A 22,673-nucleotide genomic window follows, 5' to 3' on the forward strand; every position below is an offset into this window, starting at 1 on the left:
GTAGTTCACTTGTGCAAAAGTAGCAGGGTAATTTGTACTGTAAATTGTTTCCATTGTGACGGAGTAAAAGCTTCTTGTTTTGTCTTTTTGTTTTTTTGTGTCATTCAAGTGCGCCGCTCGTTTCCCGGGCAAAGCCCCTGAATCTGAATAGCACTCTTCCTGGCTGATCTCCGATTGGGTCCGCCGGGCAAAATGCATTGTCCGGGCCGCGTCGAGCGGGCCCCGGAACTAGTATAACGACACGTCAGCCAGTGAGAGTGGAGGCCGTGGCGAAGCTTGTTTATGTGGAGTGCTGGCTCAGGGTTCCGCCCACCGACGTATCTGTGATCGCAGGGCACACAGGCACAGAGTGTAAAATGGCGCACAGCTGTCGGTGGCGCTTCCCCGCTCGGCCCGGAGGGAGCAGCTACTCCGGCACCGGGAGGAGAGCGGGCCGGATAAGGGTCACCGCCTCGCTAAGGAACGTCCCGGGAGCCCCGCCGCAAGCCGCTGGCCTCGGACCCGGCTTTGATGCTGCACTCCAGGTCTCGTCGGTCATCGGGAGCAACCTGCAGAAATTTCGGGATGCTTTGGGGGAGTCCAGCGATTCCAGCAGCGCAGAGGTAAGGAGCCAGGTAGAATGACGCCATGAGGGCGGGTGACGAGTTAGCCCTCTCGGGGAGCTCCGATCCTGGTAGAGGGGTTCGATCGTTCGTTGATGAGTAGCTAACGGTACCAACGTGGACCATTAATCGGGCTATCCCTCTTGCGTCCTCGTTGAGCCAAACTTGCCGATGCCGGGATGCCGTGCTAAAAAAAACTTTGCTGCACTTTTACGATCGTAAACTTTAAAACCACAAAAGCACTCGGTAGCGAACCCTGACGTGCACTTGTGTTCGGTTCTGCTGGGAACAAAGTTTGAAGTACAAGTGAGAGGTAGAAGCGACATCCTTGCACACTTTTGGTTGGGCAAGTGTATACTAGTGCTAGCACGCTAACCCCAAACAATCGCATCTTCGTGTGTTTAGGTTTAGGATAAGGTTGAAGATGGTGTGTATACGAGGGAAGGCGCGTTATGGTTGTTTACATTATGCACGAATTAAAACACGGATCATGTACCAAGCTACGATAGCCGATCTACTAGTTAGCTACTAGATGTTAGCTTCACTGGAAGCTTCACACTTAGACGTCTCGTTTGAGGACCCAGTAAAAGTTGCAGTCTTGCATTTACACCCACGTTGCGATCCTTAAGTGAAAATAGAGCTAACAACAAGTTGCGTGTGTTTGCAAGGACGTTTTTTGACGACACGGGACCCTTCAATGGGGTGTTTGAAAACATGTCAACTTGATGGGGGGGGGGGGAGTGAGTAAACAAATGAGGTCCAAGTTAGCTCCCTTTCGCGGAAGTATTATGTTTCATTTGCAGTCTTTCGCACCATCGGTGCATTTCCTACTAATAAATTGGGCTCGATTACAATCTGATGGTTTTAAATGTGTTGGAGCATCTTGCTGCGAACATTAGGCTAACCTAGCCACTGGGTTAGCTGGCTCGCTAACTGCCTGTAAAAAATGTACATTTATTTTTTAAAAGTCCCCTCTTTAATATTATCACCACTGCCGATATTACACGTGTGTTTATCCTTTTTATTTATTTTTTAATATTCACAACACAAACGTGATGGGGATTGTGTTATTTGTACTTATGTTTTTGGGGGGGTTGGCTAGGCTAGCTCCATGAGCATACTACGCCACGCTTAGCCGTCATGCTACTACTGATGCGTTGGAAATAGGTAAGCAAGCCGTTCTCTAGTGCACGTAGCCCGGCTTGGAAAGGCTTTATGTGCACCCCTTTAGATCGGGATTGTAGTGCACGATTTGTGTCTTTTAATATCGTACGCGGGGGGCTTCTTTGGGACTCGGGGCTTCGTCGAGTGACAGACGCTGCGCGTGTAGGGCCGGCTACAACAACAACGAGCCCCCCGCCTGACGGGCCGTGTGATGTGGGGGTGTGTTCGCTTTAACAAACTACCATCTTCCTTTCCCGTCAGCAGCACCGGCGTGCAGGCGTTGGAAGGGGACGATCGGGTGGGCTTAGTTGGATGGGGACCGACGGCATAGGTTATGGATAGGGCCGGTGACTTGTGTGCAGATAGTTTGGAGCTGAATCAGGGCAGGTGCTTCAATTCCTCCCTTTCCCTACCCTTGTGAGCTAAATAATGGGTGGTAAGTTGCTCCAAAATGCTACTCGAGAACTAGTTAAGTCACTTTAGGGTAGATAATATGAGTAAAAGTAGTAAAATGAAGGATTTGGGCAGTAAAAGTTGCACCCCAGATGCACCTGGTAGCAATAATAAGAAAAAAACTCGTGATAAATTGTTAAAATGCATTCTATTCATATCACAATTGTCAAATTACAGTGCAATTTGGTATTGTATTTAAGTACTTTTTCAAATCTCAATTTCTGCCATTTATGACTACTTATTAATTACGCTCATTGCCTTGTGAGTTTACTCGACAATTATATTAATTATATATTACATTTTTTTGCAAGGGTTGAGCAGGATGCTTTTTAACTGTGAATTGCAAGTTTGGAAAAAATATCTCAGGTTTTATTATTATTTTTTGCCCCTCTATATTTAAAAAAAATATTTGTGGCGACGTGGTGGTCGAGTGGTTAGTGCGTCAGCCTTACTGTTCTGGCCTCGGCGGTTTAATCCTAGTTTGGTGCTCATTGTGTGGACTTTGCATGTTTTTGTGTGGGTTTTTTCTTGGTACTTCCATCTCTTACATCCCAACAACATTCATGCTAGGCTGATTGAACACTTTAGCGTCAATGGTTGATTGTCTTTTTGTGCCCTTTGATTGGCTGACCATCAATTTGGGGTGTACCCCAACTGCTGGTCATAGTTTGCTGGGATTGGCTCTAGCACCCTCCGTGACTCTTTATGATGCAGGTGTGAAAGTAGCGGCCCGAGGGCCTAATCTGGCCCGCCAGATCATTTTGTGCGGCCCGAGAAAGTGACGACTTTCTGTTTTAGGATCAAATTAAAATGAACAATGTTTGAGTTTTTTATATATATTTTTAGATTTTACAAAATGATTTTTGAACTAAAAACAGAAAAAAATGATTAAAAAATGACAATTATTGATTTAAAAAAATAATGAAATTGAATATACATCTATACTCTTCATTTTAATCTGATCCTAAAACAGAAAGTCGGCACTCATGAATTATTTTCCCGGGCCGCACAAAATGATGTGGCGGGCCAGATTTGGCCCCCGGGCCGCCACTTTCACACCTGCTATTTTGGATTCTCCCATATGTGTTCGGGTAGGTTTAGGTGTGTGAAATGTTGATACAAGTTGCGGACACAGCTTGTGGTTTTTCATCCGAGATCAGCGTAATGCCTCTGTGGCCAGACCGGGCGGGGGCAGAATTGTTCAGCCTCACCGCAGACCGTGAGTCGGGTTGACGGGTCGCCAGCCGGACAGACACTGGGCCTAAAAGCGCCCTCCATCCCCCCTCTGTCAAATGTTGCCTAGACAGAAAGAGCTCAATCCAAGACAGACGCAGAAGAGGGTGTGAAAAGCAAGTTTTCTTGTGACAGCTGCCACTTTGGAATGGATTACTAAGCCTATTGGCGTGGCTCAAAGGGGGCGCTTGTCGCCTCTTGTTGTCCAAATCAAGGCATTTGTTAGCGTTTGTTAGCTTTTGTGTCTCTGTGGAGGGAATTTATTCTCTCTCCTTTCATCCAAATTTCAGTTGCATCTTTTTTTCTCTCTCTCTCAAACGCTAAGCTGTTCAGTTTTTTTTTTACCTTCTGAACATGTTCACTACTATTTTTTTTTACTACTTGTTTTGCTCATCCTTTGGTCCACATTGACTTTATATTTGTCTGTTTAAATTAGACCTTAATATTCAAAGAGTTACAAGTAGAAAATGGAAGTCTTCCAAGTCGTCAATAACAAATTAGTGTTTATTTTTTTGAACCTGTGACTTTAGTAGAACAGGCAAACTCCACATAGTAAGAACCCACCTGGGATCGAACCCACGACCCCATAACTGCGAGGCTGACTCGCAAACCACTTTTTAGTGTTCAACCAACAAGCCTAGCATGCATCTTTTTGAATTTAGTAGAACAGGCAACCTCCACTCAGTAAGAACCCACCTGGGTTCGAACCCACGACCTCAGAACTGCGAGCCCAACCCGATAAAAACACTCTCCGCCGGTTTGTCTCCATTAAAATCAACTTTTAATATTTTCGTCAAGAGATTACAATTTTACTTCAACTATTTGTCGGCCCAAGCAATTGATCATTTATCATCATTCATAATAATAATATGAATCCATATCAGAAAAAATGGGTTAAATTGTTGTCTTGTGCGCCTTTCCATTATTTATGTCTTGGTGTCCATATGTTGGTGAGGATCACCAATATGTTTTGGTGCGTGGGGCTCCAATCCAGCAGGTGTTTGCCTTGTTCCAATAGAAGAGCCCCCTCCCCCTGTTACCCCCCCCCCCCCCCCCCCCCCCGCGTACCCATGGCGGGTGGGGGGACGGACAGCGTGTGGACCAGAGCAGGAAGCTTTGTGTCTGCTTTTATTCTCCTGCTCAGCAAATGCGTGCGGCTGAAAGAGCGCATGCAGGCATATCAAAGGACGTAGTAGGACGACCCCCTTCGTCCCCGTCCCCCCCCACCCCCCGGTCAGCCCCTTTTCTCCCCACGGGACAATGCCTGGGAGAAGAATTAGTCACGGAGCCTCCCCTCCGTGGCTTTATTCGGGTATTGAAGACGTTTTCACCTTGGCTTGAGGAGGAGCCACGGACAGTGACAGGCTAGAATTGTCCTTCTCGAGGAAAGTTGTCCCGAGATGGGTGCCATTGTCTTCTAAAGCCAAAGTGTGAGACACAATGGACACCCACGTGCCCGTCGGGCTTACGTTTTTGTCCACCGGTCGGAAGAGGAGTGGTCTTCCTCAAGAGTTTTTTTCGTAACTTGAACATTTTGTAAGTAGAGGTGTACTTTATATGTAAATTCTCTCATTCGTGACATTGTCTTTACACAACTACTAACTAAAGTTGGTCAAATAAATAAAGGTGAAGACTTGCTAGCTATGGCCTTTGTTTTGAAGGGAGAAGATGACTTTTGGACGCTGGATGTTTTCTTGTGCGAGCCAGAGTGCTTTTTTTCGGTGGGATAGCGCAGCTGCTCCTTGCAAAGTGGGCCAACGAGACCTCCAGTGCGGCGTCCGTCCCTGCACGGTGACGGCTATAAATACACATGCTAAAAAGACATCCTCTACCTCCACTCTTAAGCGCACCAATTCTCCCAGTTCAAGAAGTAAAACCACACGCAAACGTTGTTATTGACTTGCATCGAACGCTTTCATTTTGAACCCACTCTCACCACAAAGTGCACAAATAACAACAAACAAACATGCATATAGTATAGTATGGTATGGTATTGTGTATCGTATAGTGTATCGTATAGTGTATCGTATAGTGTATAGTATAGTGTATAGTATAGTGTATAGTATAGTGTATAGTATATAGTATAGTATAGTGTATAGTATAGTGTATAGTATAGTGTATAGTATATAGTGTATAGTATATAGTATATAGTATATAGTGTATAGTATATAGTATATAGTATATAGTGTATAGTATAGTATAGTGTATAGTGTATAGTGTATAGTATAGTGTATAGTATTTTGTATAATATAGTATTGTGTATAGTATAGTATAGTGTATAGTATTTTGTATAATATAGTATTGTGTATAGTATAGTATTTAGTATAGTTTTTAGTATAGTTTAGTATATAGTATTTAGTATAGTGTATAGTGTATTGTATATTATTGTATAGAATAGTATCATATGTCATGATTTTTTCACTGAATTGAAACTTCTGTTATCATTTCAATTTTATTTTATGGTTAGTGAATGCCATTTTAGGAAACACATTAACATGTCGTTTAAACTGTACTCGTATGACGCACATCTTTGAGTACTTGACGTTTTTAAATGACGTTACCTTGGGTAAAAACAGTTGTTGGAAACATCAATTTTTCAATGTCGGAATGATTTCATGCGTCCCTTTTTCACTTCAAGCCAAAACACTTGAATCACCATTTGAGATGGAGTGACTTATGACTCATGAGCAATCACCTAAACATCATTCCGCCGCTTCCCTTTAAAGACTCGAGAAATATCGTTAGCCACGTCTTAGTCACACAGTGCAATGTGAGCCTTGACTATTTATTCCTGCAAACACGTGTTGCAAAATACAAAAAAATGTACACGTTTTTTGCAGAATTCTGGTCATTAAATCTTTATTTCTTCATTTTAGGAAGAAGTCTTTGGCGGATTCGGGACAAGCACTGAACAAAAGAGAATATCCAGTCCATCACCGACATCTTCAGGTACTCCAAGTGACGGCCTGGGGGCCAAATTTGGCCCACCGCATCATTATGTGCGGCCCGAGAAAGTCTATCATGAGTGCTGACTTTCTGTTTAAGGATCAAATTCAAATTAAGAGTATAGATGTATATACAATTTCCTGATTTTCCCCCTTTTAAATCAATAATTGTCATTTTTTAATCCATTTTTTCAGTTTTTTTAGTTCAAAAATCCCAAAAATGTATTAAAAAAAGCTAAAATTCACATTATTTTGGATCTATAAAAAACGAAATATTCAGGGCCTTTAATCCAGTTCATTTAATCCACTTATTAAAAAAAATCTGAATATTATATCTAAAATGGTCCGGTCCATTGCTAGATGGACAATTGTTAGTCTTAAGTATTAAGTATCATAAAGGATATCATTTTCCAAACATAAATGTTGTTGCAGACCCACCCGCCGTACAAGAGAAGAAGCCAAGAGGACGCCCACCACGAGCCATCACCGCCCCAAAATCCGCTGGCGGGGATGCTCTTTCCCCCCCGTCCTTTGCCGTCCCCTCGCAGGGCCAATCGGAAGGCCCCAAAAGACCGGCGGACAAAGTCAAGAGATTGCCCGGCCGGCCACCCGGCGCGGGGGAAAAGCGAAGAGGCCGCCCCCCGGCGTCCAATTCCAAGAAAGCCTGGAGCCACGCGGCACCTCAAGACGGCAGAGCGACCGGGTCCGAGTCCGGCGTGGACTCGGAGGGGGACAGAGACGGAAAGGGTCCAAAGAGAACGCCCCCCGGTCCGCACCATCCCGACGCCAAAGTCGTGAAGAGAGCCACCGCGCTGACGTCGTTCAAATCTCGGCTCAAGGCCTTGCCCGGCGTGCCTCGGCGCCGCCGCGGACGACCGCCGTCGGCGGAACGACTCAAAGCCGAAGCGGCGGCGGCGGCGGCCGAGGCCTCGAACCGGAGCGCCGAATCTCCGCAGTCCGCCCACGCCGGGCAAGAGCGAGATTCCTCGCCGTCATCCCCTCCCACGGCGGACCGGGCCGCGGGACTCCGCAAAAGCCCCCGGCACCGCAACCCGGTCAGGATGGTCCCGGCGGCCAAGCGGACGGACGCCACCATCGCCAAACAGCTGCTCCAGCGGGCCAAGAAGGGCGGCATCCGGAAGCCCCAGCTGAAGAACATCCGGCAGTTCATCATGCCGGTGGTCAGCACCGTGTCGCTGCGCATCATCAAGACCCCCAAACGCTTCATCGAGGACGAAGGCAACTTTCTGTCCTCGCCGCCCCACATGAAGATCGCGCGCATGGAAGCCACGCCCAACCCGTCGGCGTCCGCCCAAGCCGCGGCCGCCCCTTGTTCCTCGCCCTCGTTGGCGCCGGCCCCCGCCGCGGCGATCGCCGTCGGTACCACCGCCCCCGGCAACTCGCTCCCCCCTCCGGCACCCCCGGCGGCGCCGCCGGCCGCCCCGTCGACGGCCGACGGTCTGCCGGCCGGCAATCCCGACAACGCAGCCAACGGGCGATTCAGCAGCAGCGCGGCCTCGTGCGGCTCCAGCGCGGTGTCGCAGCATTCGTCGCAGCATTCGTCGCAGCTCTCCTCGGCCGAGTCTTCCCGATCCAGCAGTCCCACCCTGGACGACTCGTCATGCGACTCCCAGGCTTCCGAGGCCACGCAGGCCTTGTCGGAGCCGGAGGATCGGGATCGGGACTTGGACCCGCCCTCGCAGACGGAGAGGGAACCCGACCTTCCGCGGGGCTCCCGGCCCCCCTCGCCCCCCTCGGAGCCGGAACGCGTTCTCCACAAGCGGAGCGGACGCGGCCGGCGAGGACAAATCCCGAATCGATGCCAGAGCGCCACCACCAGGGAGACGCTCGCCACCAGTGCCAAAAAGCCAATCATAAGCCCCCCCACGGGAGTCTTGATGTCCTCTTCCTCGCTCCTGAACTCGCAGACGGTTTCGTCCACGGCGTCTTCGTCCTCCTCGCCCCCGCCCCTGCTGACGCCGCCGCAGCCCCCCCAGTCGGCCTCTTCGAGCGCGGCCGCCATCGGCGAGCACCACTCGCCGTCTCCGTGGCTGCCGCACCACCTGCCGCCGTTCATGTCCGGCCAGTCGGTCCTGTCCAGCATTTCGGACAAACGCAGCCGCTCCATCTTGCGGGAGCCCACCTTCCGCTGGACGTCGGCGTCCCACCCGGAACACCAGTACTTCTCCTCGGCCAAGTACGCCAAAGAGGGCCTCATTCGGAAACCCATCTTCGACAACTTCCGTCCCCCGCCCCTCACGGCCCAAGACGTCGGCCTCCTTCCCCAAAGCGCCCCCGTCAAGGGCGCCGGTTCCGCCGCCCCAGGCCCCTTCCCCACCCCCAGCGGCGGCGGTGGCTCGGGAACGGGTAGCCGCCTGTTCGCCCCCCATCACCCTCACCCCCGGCAACACCAGCACGCCGCCCCCTCCCGCTTCGATGCCCCGAGCGCCCAGAAGCGTAGCCCACTCCTGCGCGCCCCCCGTTTCACGGCCAGCGAAGCCCACTACCGGATTTTCGAGTCGGTGACGCTGCACTCGTCGTCCGGCGCCGGCCCGGGTTCCCGTACGCCGCACCAGAGGTTGTCGTTGTCGGGCAGGAGCTCACGACGCAAGCGGCACCTGATGGCCGGGTTGCTCCGCGGGCAGACGCGCTCTCCGTCGCATTCCATGACCAGGCGCAGCAGTCAAATGGGCGGCCACGTTTCCACGGGGCGCCGCTCCAGCGAAATGTCCGACTCTAACTCCTTGGCGGGGAGCTCCGCCCCTCCACTAGCTCCTAGTGCCTTAACTCCAGCTCATTTTGGCGACTTTTCCGTCCCCATGGGTGTCAACTCCCAGGGGATACCCGACTCCAGGAGGGCTCCGGCCGGGAACCCACCACCACCTCCTCTATCCACCACCACCACTACGTCATCCTCTTCTTCCCCACTGTTCCCCCACTTTCCTTCCGGTGACCCGACCGAGAAAGGGGGCAAAGACAAAAACTCCTCGGCCTCCTCCCAGGAACCGGCTCCAAAGGACAAAGAGAGGGATCTGGAAAAAATGCGGGAGAAGGAAAACAAGAAGAAGGACGTGGAGAAGAGGACTAAGATTTCCACTCCCGACGGCTCCCCCATGGCGCCCTCCGCTATGTTCCTCGACCCCGAAGACGCCCTTTCCTCTCTGGTTCCCAAAAAGGCCCCGCGGAGGAAAAAGTCAACGTCGGTGGACCCCGTGGCGGACCCTCCGCCGTCCTCCGAGGCGCGTGGTGGTCTCCATGCTCTCCCGCCGGTGAATTCCACCATCACCAAGGAACGTTTGCCCAAGAAGGGGAAAAGCGGCGAGGATGGGGAAAAAGAGGAAGAGAAGCAGAGCGCTCCGAGCCAGCAGCCGTTGAGCCTTCCGGGCCAGCTCCCGGTCTCCTCACTTGGATCCGTGCTGGAGCAAGCGGAGAAGCAACCCGTGGCTGACAAGCGGGTGGTCCGACTTCTGAGGAAGGCCAAAGCGCAGCTCTTTGAGATCAAGAAGAGCAAACTCAAGCCTGTGGATCAACAGACCAAAATCCAGGTCAGTACACTCACTCATTCAGTCCTTGATATTTTGATAGTTTTTGCATTTTTTAAAACAAGATCTACATTTGTTTTAAAATTTAAGTGAAATCCGATCTGAGGAAACACCCACAAAGGAAGGGGGATTCCGTTCGTTTTCGTCTATGATGCATAAAACAGCACAAAGTGGGATAGTACATTCTAATTCCTTGGAGTAGGCAATATTTCACCAGAGTAGACTGACCGACCTTCATATTCCATTTGCGGTTTTGTCCCATTGAAACTTGAGTCGGGGAATGTCTGGGTATGAGTAGCATACTTACAGCCAATTGCTCCTATTATTAATGATTACAATTTCCCTTATTAAGCAATAAAAAAAACATACAAATGCAATATTTACTTACATAGTGCGCACTGAAGTCTAAAATATTCTCCCAAAATGGACGGGGCGCCCAATCAGTATGCGATAAATTCAAGATTCTGTAGATGTACATTGCTTGCTGACACACTATTTGTATAGTGAAAATTCGGATATGACAATAATAGCATCATTTTTAATCAATCATTGTCATTTTTTAATCCATTTTTTCAGTTTTTTTAGTCCAAAAATCATTTTTTAAATCTAAAACTATATAAAAAATAAACATTGTTTTGGATTTATAAAAAACTGAGTATTCAGGGCTTTTAATTGTATAAAATACGGGGAAAACGTCAAAGTCTTCAGGTATGGAACAGAATACATACAATGATATATTTGACTCTTGTTGTTTTTGGGGGACATCAGGGTCAAGAGAGCGACTCTTCGGAAACCTCCGTCCACAGTCCACGCATCAAGCACGTGTGCCGGCGCGCCGCCGTGGCCCTCGGCCGCCACCGCGCCGTCTTCCCCGACGACATGCCCACGCTTAGTGCCTTGCCCTGGGAGGAGAGGGAGAAGATCCTGTCTTCCATGGGAAACGATGGTGAGGAAAATCAAAAGCACTTTCAAATAAACCCCCGTCTTTCCATACTTGGCTCCTCCCACATTGTCCATAATGTTCCTTCTTCAGATAAGTCGTCGGTGGCGGGCTCGGAAGAGGCGGAGCCTCAATCTCCGCCCGTCAAGCCGAGGGAGACGCGGCAAAAGGCCGTTCAAGAAGCTCCTCCCAAAAAGGGGCGGCGCTCACGACGCTGCGGACAGTGTTCGGGTTGCCAGGTTCCCGACGATTGCGGACTCTGCACCAATTGTCTGGACAAGCCCAAGTTTGGGGGACGCAATATTAAAAAACAGTGTTGCAAGTAAGTTTTCATTTATGGAACAAAAAAAATGGATGAACCATTTTTCAAGGAGTAAATAAGTAAACTTACATTGGAGAATATTGAATTGGGTGGCCTGGGGATGAGTGGTTAACATGTTGGCTTCACAGTTTTGGGGTTCTGGGTTCAAATCCAGGTCGGTCCACTTTTTTGGAGTTTGCATGTTCTCCCCCTGGGCATGAGTGGGTTTTCTCTGGGTACTCCAGTTCCTAAAAACATGCACAATAGGCTGATTGGACACTAAATTGCTCCTAGCTATGATTGGTTGTCCGTCTTCTTCGTGCCCTGTGATTGGCTGGCCACCGATAGGCCCAAAGTTGGCTGGGATTGGCTCCAGCACCCCCTGCGAGCCTCGATAAAGCAATTCTGAGAATTAATGAAATTTAAATGAATGTTTTGATTGTCACTTTTTTATGATGTTGACTACTATTGATGATTTATTTATGATTAGTTTTTATTGATGATTTATCTTTTTTTTTGTCTTTTGTGCTCTTGGTGGTGGAAACTTTCATTCTCATACTTATATAATGACAAAAAAAAATGAAGAATCTTCATCTAATCCTACAAAAAAAACAAAGAAAATCAAGAAACATTTTTCAATCCTATTTTTATTAATAATTTCCGTCTTCTCCAGGATGAGAAAATGTCAAAACCTGCAATGGATGCCCTCCAAACTGTTCCTCCAGAAGCAAAGCAAGAGCAAGAAGGACAAAAAGAAGAACAGGTCATCGGAGAAGAAAGACGTCCTTCTTCCCGTCAAAGGACAAAATTCCGAGTCCGACAACAAGCTCCCCACGGCACCCCCAAAGGAGGAAGCCCCCCACAAAAGAAATGAAATCCCACCCCCGGATCCGGCCGAGGCGAAGACCAAGTCTCCGGCCCCTTCCTCTTCTCCTTGCCCCGACCAATCCCCCCAAACCACCCAGTCCCAGTCCCAGAACCAGAACCAATCCCAGTCCCCAGATCTCAAACAGCTCTCCAACAAGAAAGGCCACAACAAAGGTCAAGAAGGAGCCTCCTCATCCTCTTCCTCCTCATCCTCCTCCTCCTCGTCGTCATCGCCCTCCTCGTCCAGCTCGTCTTCGTCCTCCTCCTCTTCCTCCACCTCGTCCTCGGCCCAGAACTCCCCGGCGCCTTCCCCTTCTCCTTCTTTGCCTTCTACGCTGCAGACTTGCGCAAAAAAGGAAGCTTCTCCCAAGATGGCGTTAAATGAGAGCAAGAGGAAGAATCAACAACAATCACCACAACAGCAGACGTCAGATTCAAGTAAGAAACGAGTCACTTTTTTGGAGTTTTTCACAAATTTCCTCTTATTAATGATTGCAATTCCCCTTTATTAAGCCATGAAACACATTTACTCACATAAATGCACTTAAAAGTCTGACATTTGATCCAAATTTGACCTGAAATGAGATTGATTTCAGAAAAAAAAATATTCACAAGACTGACTCTCTTTATCCTCATTATCTTGATTTTTTTTTGTTGAAATAGTTGACCCAAAGCAGCCAACTAAGCCAACTTCTCGGCCCGTTCTACCATCTCCCAAACAAAAACCAAAAGACAAGGTAAGCACTTTTTTTTAGCCTCATTACATTTTCAGCAATTGATCAAAGTTTTGACAGAAAATTTGATATTTTTTACCCAGTCCCAAAAATTTTTTTTGTTTAAAATCCTAGACCCACTATGGGTGTTTCTAGCCAAGAAAATGTTAAAACTAAAAGAAAAAAATGTTTTATGTCAAAACTAACAAAAAAAATGTAATGTCAAAACTAACCAAAAATGTAATGTAGAAAACTAACAAAAAAAATGTAATGTCAAAACTGACCAAAAATGTAATGTCAGAACTGACAAAAAATGTAATGTAGAAAACTAACAAAAAAAAATGTAATGTAGAAAACTAACAAAAAATTTAATGTCAAAACGAACCAAAAATTTTATGTCAAAACTAACAAAAAATGTAATGATTTGAGTCTAACCCAAGATAATATGACTAACGTTTTTTCTTCAAAAGGCTACTCAATTAAAACAGTTTTTTGACCAAGAAAAAGTAACTGAAACAAATTATTATAGCAAAATATTGACTGTTGATCTTTTTTTTTGGTCGAAATGTTTGGTCCACTTGGCGACAAGAAGACCCTGACGGCGAAACCCCCCAGCATGTGTACTTTAAACTGGCTGGGCACTCCCTCGACTAGGGGCCTTGTCAAGGCCACGGCGCCCTGCGACGGAGTGCATCGAATCAGAGTGGATTTCAAGAGGGACCACCACGTGGACAAGGTCTGGGAGGCGGGCGGCCTCAGCCTGCTCACCTCTGTGCCTGTCACGCCCAGGGCGCTCTGCTTCCTATGTGCCAGCAGCGGAAATGTGGAGGTAAAGACCGGCCTGGCGGTTCTGGGCTCGCGGGTTCGATACCCGGCGGATGCTAGGCTAGCTAATTGAACACTCTAACTTGCCTGTCCTTAGCTATGATTGGTTTTGTTTTAGGGTGTCTGTAGTTAGCTGGGATAGGCTCCAGCACCCCTCTAAAGATGTTAAAGTGGTTCATTAAATGAATCCATGAATGTTTTTTTAACAATTTTTTTCGCATATAAGCCGTATTTGTTTTAAATTAATGCATAAATATGTTTTTCTGACCGTATTTTCTCGCATATAAACCGTATTTGTTGTAAATTAATGCATCAATATGTTTTTCTTACCATATTTTCTCACATATAAGCCGTATTTGTTGTAAATTAATGCATAAAATATATTTTTTCCTCCAGATTTTTCCTTTAAAATAACATATTTGTACTCCATATAAAAACCATAAATATGGAAGTGAAAAATTGTCAATCAGGGGCTGGCTTATACGCGAGAAATTGTCAAATTCAATCCAATTTTTGACTCATTGAATGCCTTTGCATAAAATATATTTTTTCCTCCAGATTTTTCCTTTAAAATAACATATTTGTACTCCATATAAAAACCATAAATATGGAAGTGAAAAATTGTCAATCAGGGGCTGGCTTATACGCGAGAAATTGTCAAATTCAATCCAATTTTTGGCTCATTGAATGCCTTTATTGTCATTACATACAAAAAGTAGAATGAAATTGCAAGCTTCACATCTTAAAACAAAATGTCTTGTTTCTTTTCTCTGTGTGTTTCCCCAGTTTGTTTTCTGCCAAGTCTGCTGCGAACCGTTCCATCTTTTTTGTCTGGGGGAGTCCGAACGTCCCCTTCAGGAGCAATCGGAAAACTGGTGTTGTCGCCGATGCCGCTTCTGCCAGGCCTGCGGGCGCCGCCATCAAAAAGCTAAAGTGAGTACACTTGAGAAACCTGTAAAAAATGGTGGAGTCTGTAAAAATGCCAGCGACCATTCCCTAGAGAAACGCTTCCTGGCTCGCTCATTAATCACCTTGATGGATTCGTGCCTTGATTGTATTATTTAATTCAAAATCCTTTTTACATTCAAATTTGATTGTGTACATCTAGGCACGTTTGATTTTCACCCAAAAATAGTACTCATTAGGGTATTTTTTTGTTGTGTTGGTACAAGTCGATAAAAAAATGGATTTGATGGATCGTCTCATTTGCGATGACAAATTCTTTTTAAGCTCCGAGTTGTTTAGAACAAAAAAGTCCACTTAAAGGGTGTTAAGTTATTTATTGCTTTGAATGCCTTCCAATTGTAGCTGTGTACATTTCCAGCACACTTTGTGCAGAGTGAGGCTGGAAAGCTTTTGGCTTCAAAATGCTGAAGATAAATCATACTCCTAAAAACGGGAACTTCATTGTATTTAAAAGAAAAAATGGGACTCAAACGCGTTTGAACACTACAGATAATGGATAGCTTCTTCCAAGTTGCCAACCATCTTTGTTGCGTTGGGATTTTTAAGTGTACAGTGGTACCTCGAGATACGAGCTTAATTCGTATGTCGATTTACTCGTAAATCAAATGAACTTCTCCCATAGAAATGAACTAAAAAGTAATTTGTTCCAACCTTCTGAAAAAACACCAAAAACATAATATTGGATTGGAAAAAATAGTTTATTTCTTCTAATTGGCCATCTATTAACAAAGTAACAAATAACTAGTGGTTTAATACTACTAAAATGTGTTTAATAGTACTAAAAAGTGTTTAATAGTACTACAATGTGGTTAATAGTACTAAGTGTTTAATAGTACTACAATGTGTTTAATAGTACTACAATGTGTTTAATAGTACTACAATGTGTTAAATAGTACTAAAATATGTTAAATAGTACTAAAATGTGTTTAATAGTACTAAAACTCGACTGACTTTTTGCACGGTAACGCACTCGTAACATAAACAAATTGAAATGAACTTGGATTATGATGCAGACACACTAAAAATTAGTTTAATCTAACCTTAGACTAAACTTAATGGGAAATTTTGTGTTGTTGTTTGTGTCCGGTAGGAGCAGCTGCTGGAGTGCGATAAGTGCCATAACTGCTATCACCCGGAGTGCCTGGGTCCTAACCACCCTGCAAGACCCACCAAAAAGAAGAAAGTCTGGGTATGTCCACATGTCCCTCCCCCTTTGCACCAAATCCCGCCTCCCTACCGACAAATTCCTCCAGCCGTTTGTCCACGTGTTATTCTTACCGCTTTGGCACGCTAGTGTAAAATTCATCCGCTTTCTTGTTCCCCCGAAACAACAACAACTAGGAAAACATTTCAATGGTGTCACTTGGCACCTTTTATACATTGCTGCCTGCTTGTTTGAACATTATAGTCCCTCATTTGTTGTGTTTGTCCTAGATATGCACTAAATGTGTGCGCTGTAAGCGTTGCGGAAGCACCAAACCTGGGAAATCCTGGGACGCCCAGTGGTCACGTGACTTTTCCATGTGTCAAAACTGTGCCAAACTCTTTGCTAAAGGTGAGTGACAAGCGCCCAAGTAGCTAAGTTTGAACATAAATAAACCAGGTTCTCATACTTGTGTGTTTCTGGAAATGTCTTGGTTTTAGTAGCAAAACAGACACAGACACACAAGACATTGTAGACCTAGCTAAAAAGTAATGGAGCCACACACACAATGTGCAGCTTGAGATTGAGGTTAAAACACATTTTTTCACATAAACGCATTTAAAAGTCTTTGATTTATTTTTCTAGGGAAACCTTGCCCACTTTGCAATAAGTGCTACGACCACGAGGACAACGAAAGCAAGGCCATGCAGTGCGGACGTTGCAACCGTTGGGTTCATGCCAAATGCGAGAGCCTTACAGGTCCGTATACCACATAAAAAAAAACCCAAAAAAACATTATCATATCGACGAACCGCCCATAACGAGCCGTTTTCTTTTAGATGAAATGTACGAGCTGCTTTCAAAGCTGGCGGGAAGCGTTGCCTACACGTGTACCAAATGTGCAGAGCGCCATCCGGCCGAGTGGCGGGCGGCGTTGGAAAGGGAGCTCCAGGGCCGTATTCGCCACGTCCTCACTACGCTGCTCAACTCGCGGACATCCGTTCACCTTCTTCGCTATACAAAGGTTAGAAATCCTGTCCCAAATCTGAGGAATTGTACAACCTTGGCTATTTTCTAAATGTGTGTACCATATTATGTACCAATTTTTTCATAGGCTTGCGACTAATACTCAAGTGTGAATTATGTTATTAATTTTATTTTCCTTTGAGCATGCTTTTATAAGATGATGATATTATCTAAAAAAACACTTATGCTTATTTTACCTGTTGTTCTCTATTAGTACTTTACCCTATGCTTATTCATGTTTTTTTATTAAAGAAAACATTGGCCTCCAAATAATGCTACTTAAACCCTAGTCCAACTTATCAGATTTTAATTGTGTATTTATTTAGTGGCTGATTGCAGCTTATACTCGAGTACAAAAAATATATTAATCCATTTTTAGATAGGTCAAATTTAGAAAATATATTTTTTTGCTTAAATTATAACTGTAATGTGAATTTCCAAGCGGTCAAAGGAACTACAAATAAAAGAATATCTTGTACTCTTTGGTTTAGGTGGTCAAATCCCCCCAACTGAACCCCGAGAGCGAAGAGAGTCTTCCATCCCGTCGCTCCCCCGAGGGTCCGGACCCTCCGATTCCGACCGAAGCCTCTCCCGCAAACCCCGACGACACCCCCGCGGACCTGGAATCCGTGGAGAAGAAAATGAATAAGGGACTCTACAAATCAGTGGTATGCACTCCATTTATTTATTTTGTCAAGTTTGACTGTGATGACTCATTCCCAAAGATTATTAGTCAATACACCAGAGAGTTGTGACTCATAAAACAACTTGATTTTAAAGTACCTTCTTCCGAAAAGGATAATCATTCTTACACAAAGATTGGATTGTCGGGGCACAGTTATCGTCATATTCATTCTTTGTTTTTTTTTCAGCTGGCGTTCAGTGACGACATGGCGCGAATCATCCAGACGGCGTTTAACGGTGACGGTGGTCAGCCTGAAAGTAGAAAAGCTAACAGTATGCTCAAGTCTTACTTCATCCGGGTAAGCATTGTTAACACCTGCCTTTCTATCTATATATTATATTACCATATTTTCTGGACTATAAGTCGCACCTGAGTATAAGTCGCACCAGCTAAATCATGTACAACGAAAGACGGAAAAATATATAAGTTGCACTGGAGTATAAAGTTACTATTTACAACAATATATGTAAGCATTGTTCAGACACATTTTTGTATCTATATATTATATTATCATATTTTCCGGACTACAAGTCTCACGTGAGTATAAGTCTCACCTGAGTATAAGTCTCACCTGAGTATAAGTCTCACCTGAGTATAAGTCTCACCTGAGTATAAGTCTCACCTGAGTATAAGTCTCACCTGAGTATAAGTCGCACCAGCTAAATGATGCACAACGAAAGACGAAAAAAAATATAAGCTGTACTGGAGTATGAGGTTATTATATACAACAATATATGTTAAAGTAATGAAAAATAGGGAACGACAAACAAAATAAGCACCTTTTAATATAACATTTTAACAGATTTTTGCATAACGAAGACCTAAAAAATACAACATAACAAGGTCAGAGTGAGTGGCAGGCCCATTCAAAATAAGAAAAAAATATGCGACTTATAGTCCAGAAATACGATATATTTTTGAATGGTTCGAGGAATGAACCATTCTGAATTGTGAATTCTGTTTCAGCAAATGGATCGAATTTTTCCTTGGTTCAAAGCGAAAGAATCCCGTTTCTGGGAAAGACCCCAAGTCTGTGACAAGTGAGTTTATATCCAATCAAGTGATGTATTTCCAATATACTGCATTGAAATGGTTGCAATATTTACTCTGTGTGAGAAGGTTGTTTTTAAGAGTTTTTTGAGCACGCCCCACGGCTCAAGGGAAGCTCTGTAATTACGGCAAAAGACTTTCTACCTTCATGTGGTTGTTGTTAGCAAGAGGCAGCAAGCTAATATTTATAGAATGCCATGCTATGGGTGTGCCTTCCTACTCCTGGATTTCAATGGGAACCTTTTGATTGACAGGCAAGCTGTTAAACACACATTCTGCCTCGTGCCAATGACATTTAGTCCTACTAATGAATAGGCTATTACCCTTGAAATTTATCTTGACGTTTCTCCCCGCGGTAAGCAAAGATAATAGACCGAAAGATCGATTAAAAAAAAAAATCAAAATAAATCTCTACCTGAACGAGTTTTTTTTGGGTTTGGCTTTTAAAGTGAAAACTTTGGAGTGAAGCAGCTACTGATCAACGATCCCGCACTGAGAATTCCTAATGAAATGATTGTATTGAATTAATGATGCCTCTCGTGGAGACCATTGGCTCCTGGAATGAATATTCATGCGGCGATTGAAGTCGTGTTGGCGGCACACACACACACACACACACACACACACATTCATTCACAGGTTCTCACTTAATCACAAACACTCGGCGCAATCCGTGGAGAGGGCGCCGTTTTCCCAACGCATTTATTATTCATTATTGGGTTTGCCTGCTCGGCGGGCTTCATTGGGAGACAACTCTAACCGTTTCACGTGGCGTTCAATGGTTTGTGGGTTTTTGAGTATTTTCTGATTGTCGTCGTTTGTTATTCCTAATAATGTTGACTCTGTTGTATATGTTGTCCTCAGCAGCGGTCTCCTCCCCAATGCCGTTTTGCCGCCGTCCTTGGACCACAACTACGCCCAGTGGCAGGAAAGACTGGAGCTGTCCCGCTCTGAACACCCTCAGCTCATGAAAAACATCATTCCAGCACCCTGCCCCAATAATCCCATTGAACCAGAAACAATTCCTCCCCCGGCTCTTCCACCTCTTCCACCTCTACCACCTCCACCTCAACTCATACCAGGTAGGCTATGCACACTTTGTGTGTCAAAGTGGTGGCCCCGGGGCCAAATCTGGCCCGCCGCATCATTTTGTGTGGCCCGGAAAAGTAAATCATGAGTGTTGACTTTCTGTTTTAGGGTCAAATTAAAATAGAGTATAGATGTATATTAGATTTTCTCATTTACGCCCTTTTAAATCAATAATTGTCATTTTTTAATATTTTTTTTCTGTTTTTAGTTCAAAAATAATTTTGTAAAATCTAAAAATATATATAAAAAAAAGCTAAAATAAACATTGTTTTAAATCTATAAAAAACTGAATATTCAGGGTTTTTAATCCAGTTCTTTTAATCCATTTATAAAAATACAATCTAGTTATTATATCTAAAATGATCCAGCCCACAAGAATCTGAGTCTGAGCCCCTTCCATCTAGCAAAGAATATGTTTTTGATGATTGTCAGGATGTTCCATTTTTAAGTAGTACTTTTGCTTTCCAGATTACGACGACATTCCAGAGCTTCCTCCACCACCCGGTGTTAGCGATAACAGGCAATGTGCACTGTGTCTCAAATATGGAGACCAAAACACAAACGTGGGTGGCACGCTTACATCGTCCATATTGGCTAGCATGTATATGCAAATGCTCCAATGTTGCATTTTCTGCATTTGACAGGAGGGCGGCAGATTGCTGTACATCGGACAAAATGAGTGGACGCACGTCAACTGCGCGTTGTGGTCGTCGGAGGTTTTTGAGGATGATGACAACTCGCTGAAAAATGTACATGTGGCTGTTCTCAGGGGCAAACGGATGGTAAGACACAAGGGAATACGTACTTAGATAAAAAAAAAAAAGTGAATAATTTGTTTGTTTGCTGTGACAAAAAAACTGCACATTTATACCAGTATGCAAAGTATTTTCAATGGCAAGGGATTTTTATTTAAACGACTGGTGTCAAAGTGGCGGCCCCGGGGGCCAAATTTGGCCCCCCACATCATTTTTTTGCGGCCCGAAAAAGTAAATCTTGAGTGCCGACTTTCTGTTTTAGGATCATATTAAAATGAAGAGTATAGATGTGTATTAAATTTCCTGATTTTTTTTGATCTTTTAAATCAATAATTTTCATTTTTTTATCAATTTTTCTGGGTTTTTAGTTCAAAAATCATTTAGCAAAATCTAAAAATATATCAAAATATTTTCTCTTTTCCACTTTAATATGGAACATAATGATTAAAAAAGATTTTCTTGGAATTTGGATTCCATTCCAAATGTGTTTTTTAAAAAAAGATAAAAGTTAACCTGCCAAAGGCTGAAATTTTCAGATGTACTTCTAGTATCAAATATCATTAAATATGTAAAAGTTTCTTACATATACGCCCCCTAGCAGTATCTGAAAGAATGCCCGCTCAAGTACTGTTCAGTTGTATTTAACTTGGTTTCCATTCCAAATATGTTTATTAAAAAAGATAAAAGTTAATCTGCCAAAGGCTGAAATTTTCAAATGTACTTATAGTATCAGATATTATTAAATAATGCAAGTTTAAATCCTCCAGGGGCCCCAAATGCTCATTTCTTATGCGTGTTGTTCTCTTTCACAGCGTTGTGAGATGTGTCAACAGCCGGGAGCTACAGTCACTTGCTGCTTTACTAACTGTAGCAGCAACTACCACTTCATGTGTGCTCGCCAGGATCGCTGCATTTTTCTGGAGGACAAAAAAGTCTATTGTTCCAAGCACAAGGACCTCATCAAGGGAGAAGTAAGAAACATTCCATGACTCTCAAGCATTATATTTATATTTTTTTATTATAATTTTGCCTGTTTTTTTTTTTGCACGTTCAGGTGGTGTCTGGCTTTGAGGTCACTCGCAGGGTTCTCGTTGATCTGGAGGGGATCACTGTGAAGAGAAAATGGTTGGCTGGGTTGGAGCCTGAAAATGTCCACTTGATGATAGGTATTATTATTATTACTTGGTATTATTATTAGTAAAAAAAAAATCCCTTTTTTTGTGTTTTTTGTGATTGATTTATTTGCCTCATTTACCTTTAAAGTAATACATTTGTAGTCATTATTAAAATCATGAATATACGCTTTTACGTGAGAAATTGTCAAATTAAAGCATTTTAAGGCAATTTTACGGGTGCGACTTATACACGAGAAATTGTAAAATTCAACGATTTTAAAGGAATTTTACAGGTGCGGCTTATACGCGAGAAATTGTAAAATTCAACCATTTCAGACAATTATTCATGAATGTCTGTTTTTTCATCTTAGGATCCATGACAGTTGACTGTTTGGGCATACTGACCGATCTTTCCGATTGTGAACGCAAACTCTTTCCCATCGGATACCAGTAAGTGACTCCAAAAAAATAACAAAAATAAAGTCAATATTGTCCTAGAGGAAAAATGAAATGCTATCAACTGTTCGCTCCTCACAGGTGTTCTCGCGTGTACTGGAGTACTTTGGATGCACGAAAACGCTGCGTATACACCTGTAGGATCTTGGTTTGTCACCCTCCCGTTGGAGAGTGCGATTTTAAGAATGTGCTCGCTTCTGAGGACAATCTCACCATCGCGCATAGTCCATCTCCTGTGCCAGGTATTTTTGCAACACTCGTAGGATGACTGTATTTGCATTTTCCAAGCATTGTTTGCTGTCAATCTGACTTTTTTTAACCCCCAAAATCAAGACTTCCCGGATCCATTTGAGTCTCCCAGGCGGACAGAGACTCTTTCCCCAGCAAAGACCCCCAAGCTCAGGGTCTACACCAGGAATCGCTACCCCAGCTACCCACCTGGGATCCAGTCCTTGCCTTCTTCAGGTATTCAATCAGAGTCTTGTTTTCTTTTTACATACATTCTAATTAGGTACAAATTATTCTTACGGTACGTTTTGATTGGTGCTTGGAGGCAATTTATTTTTTATTTTTGTGTTTTTTGCGGTAGATTTATTTGCGTCATTTTTCCTTCAAAGTAACACATTTGTACTCATTATTAAAACCATGAACATGGAGGTGAAAATTGTGAATTAAGGGAATGCTTATATGTGAGAAATTTCAAAAATGAAACCAATATAAGGCAATTTTACGGGTGCGACTTATACACAAGAAATTGTAAAATTCAACGATTTTAAAGCAATTTTACAAGTGCGTCTTATAC

At 44.2% G+C, this 22,673-nt stretch overlaps 1 protein-coding gene across 1 annotated transcript in view; it reads left to right on the forward strand.

The window, feature by feature from the left end:
• Nucleotides 1-268: 268 nt before the first annotated feature.
• kmt2a (lysine (K)-specific methyltransferase 2A) overlaps nucleotides 269-22,673 on the forward strand; it is a 32,764-nt gene continuing 10,359 nt past the window's right edge. Inside the window, exons 1-24 of the mRNA XM_077722104.1 lie at nucleotides 269-602; nucleotides 6,329-6,401; nucleotides 6,830-9,942; nucleotides 10,708-10,885; nucleotides 10,973-11,201; nucleotides 11,854-12,485; nucleotides 12,711-12,784; nucleotides 13,353-13,589; nucleotides 14,372-14,518; nucleotides 15,642-15,740; nucleotides 15,986-16,106; nucleotides 16,341-16,454; nucleotides 16,535-16,719; nucleotides 17,213-17,389; nucleotides 17,594-17,704; nucleotides 18,373-18,446; nucleotides 19,321-19,538; nucleotides 20,014-20,108; nucleotides 20,190-20,327; nucleotides 21,113-21,271; nucleotides 21,355-21,466; nucleotides 21,787-21,865; nucleotides 21,953-22,113; nucleotides 22,205-22,336. Coding sequence (XP_077578230.1) covers nucleotides 357-602; nucleotides 6,329-6,401; nucleotides 6,830-9,942; nucleotides 10,708-10,885; nucleotides 10,973-11,201; nucleotides 11,854-12,485; nucleotides 12,711-12,784; nucleotides 13,353-13,589; nucleotides 14,372-14,518; nucleotides 15,642-15,740; nucleotides 15,986-16,106; nucleotides 16,341-16,454; nucleotides 16,535-16,719; nucleotides 17,213-17,389; nucleotides 17,594-17,704; nucleotides 18,373-18,446; nucleotides 19,321-19,538; nucleotides 20,014-20,108; nucleotides 20,190-20,327; nucleotides 21,113-21,271; nucleotides 21,355-21,466; nucleotides 21,787-21,865; nucleotides 21,953-22,113; nucleotides 22,205-22,336 — 6,904 coding nt within the window. The 5' untranslated portion in view covers nucleotides 269-356. The remainder of the gene's footprint in view (nucleotides 603-6,328; nucleotides 6,402-6,829; nucleotides 9,943-10,707; nucleotides 10,886-10,972; nucleotides 11,202-11,853; nucleotides 12,486-12,710; nucleotides 12,785-13,352; nucleotides 13,590-14,371; nucleotides 14,519-15,641; nucleotides 15,741-15,985; nucleotides 16,107-16,340; nucleotides 16,455-16,534; nucleotides 16,720-17,212; nucleotides 17,390-17,593; nucleotides 17,705-18,372; nucleotides 18,447-19,320; nucleotides 19,539-20,013; nucleotides 20,109-20,189; nucleotides 20,328-21,112; nucleotides 21,272-21,354; nucleotides 21,467-21,786; nucleotides 21,866-21,952; nucleotides 22,114-22,204; nucleotides 22,337-22,673) is intronic.

The sequence above is a fragment of the Stigmatopora nigra genome, chromosome 8 (assembly GCF_051989575.1).
Source record: "Stigmatopora nigra isolate UIUO_SnigA chromosome 8, RoL_Snig_1.1, whole genome shotgun sequence".
NCBI lineage: Eukaryota > Metazoa > Chordata > Actinopteri > Syngnathiformes > Syngnathidae > Stigmatopora > Stigmatopora nigra.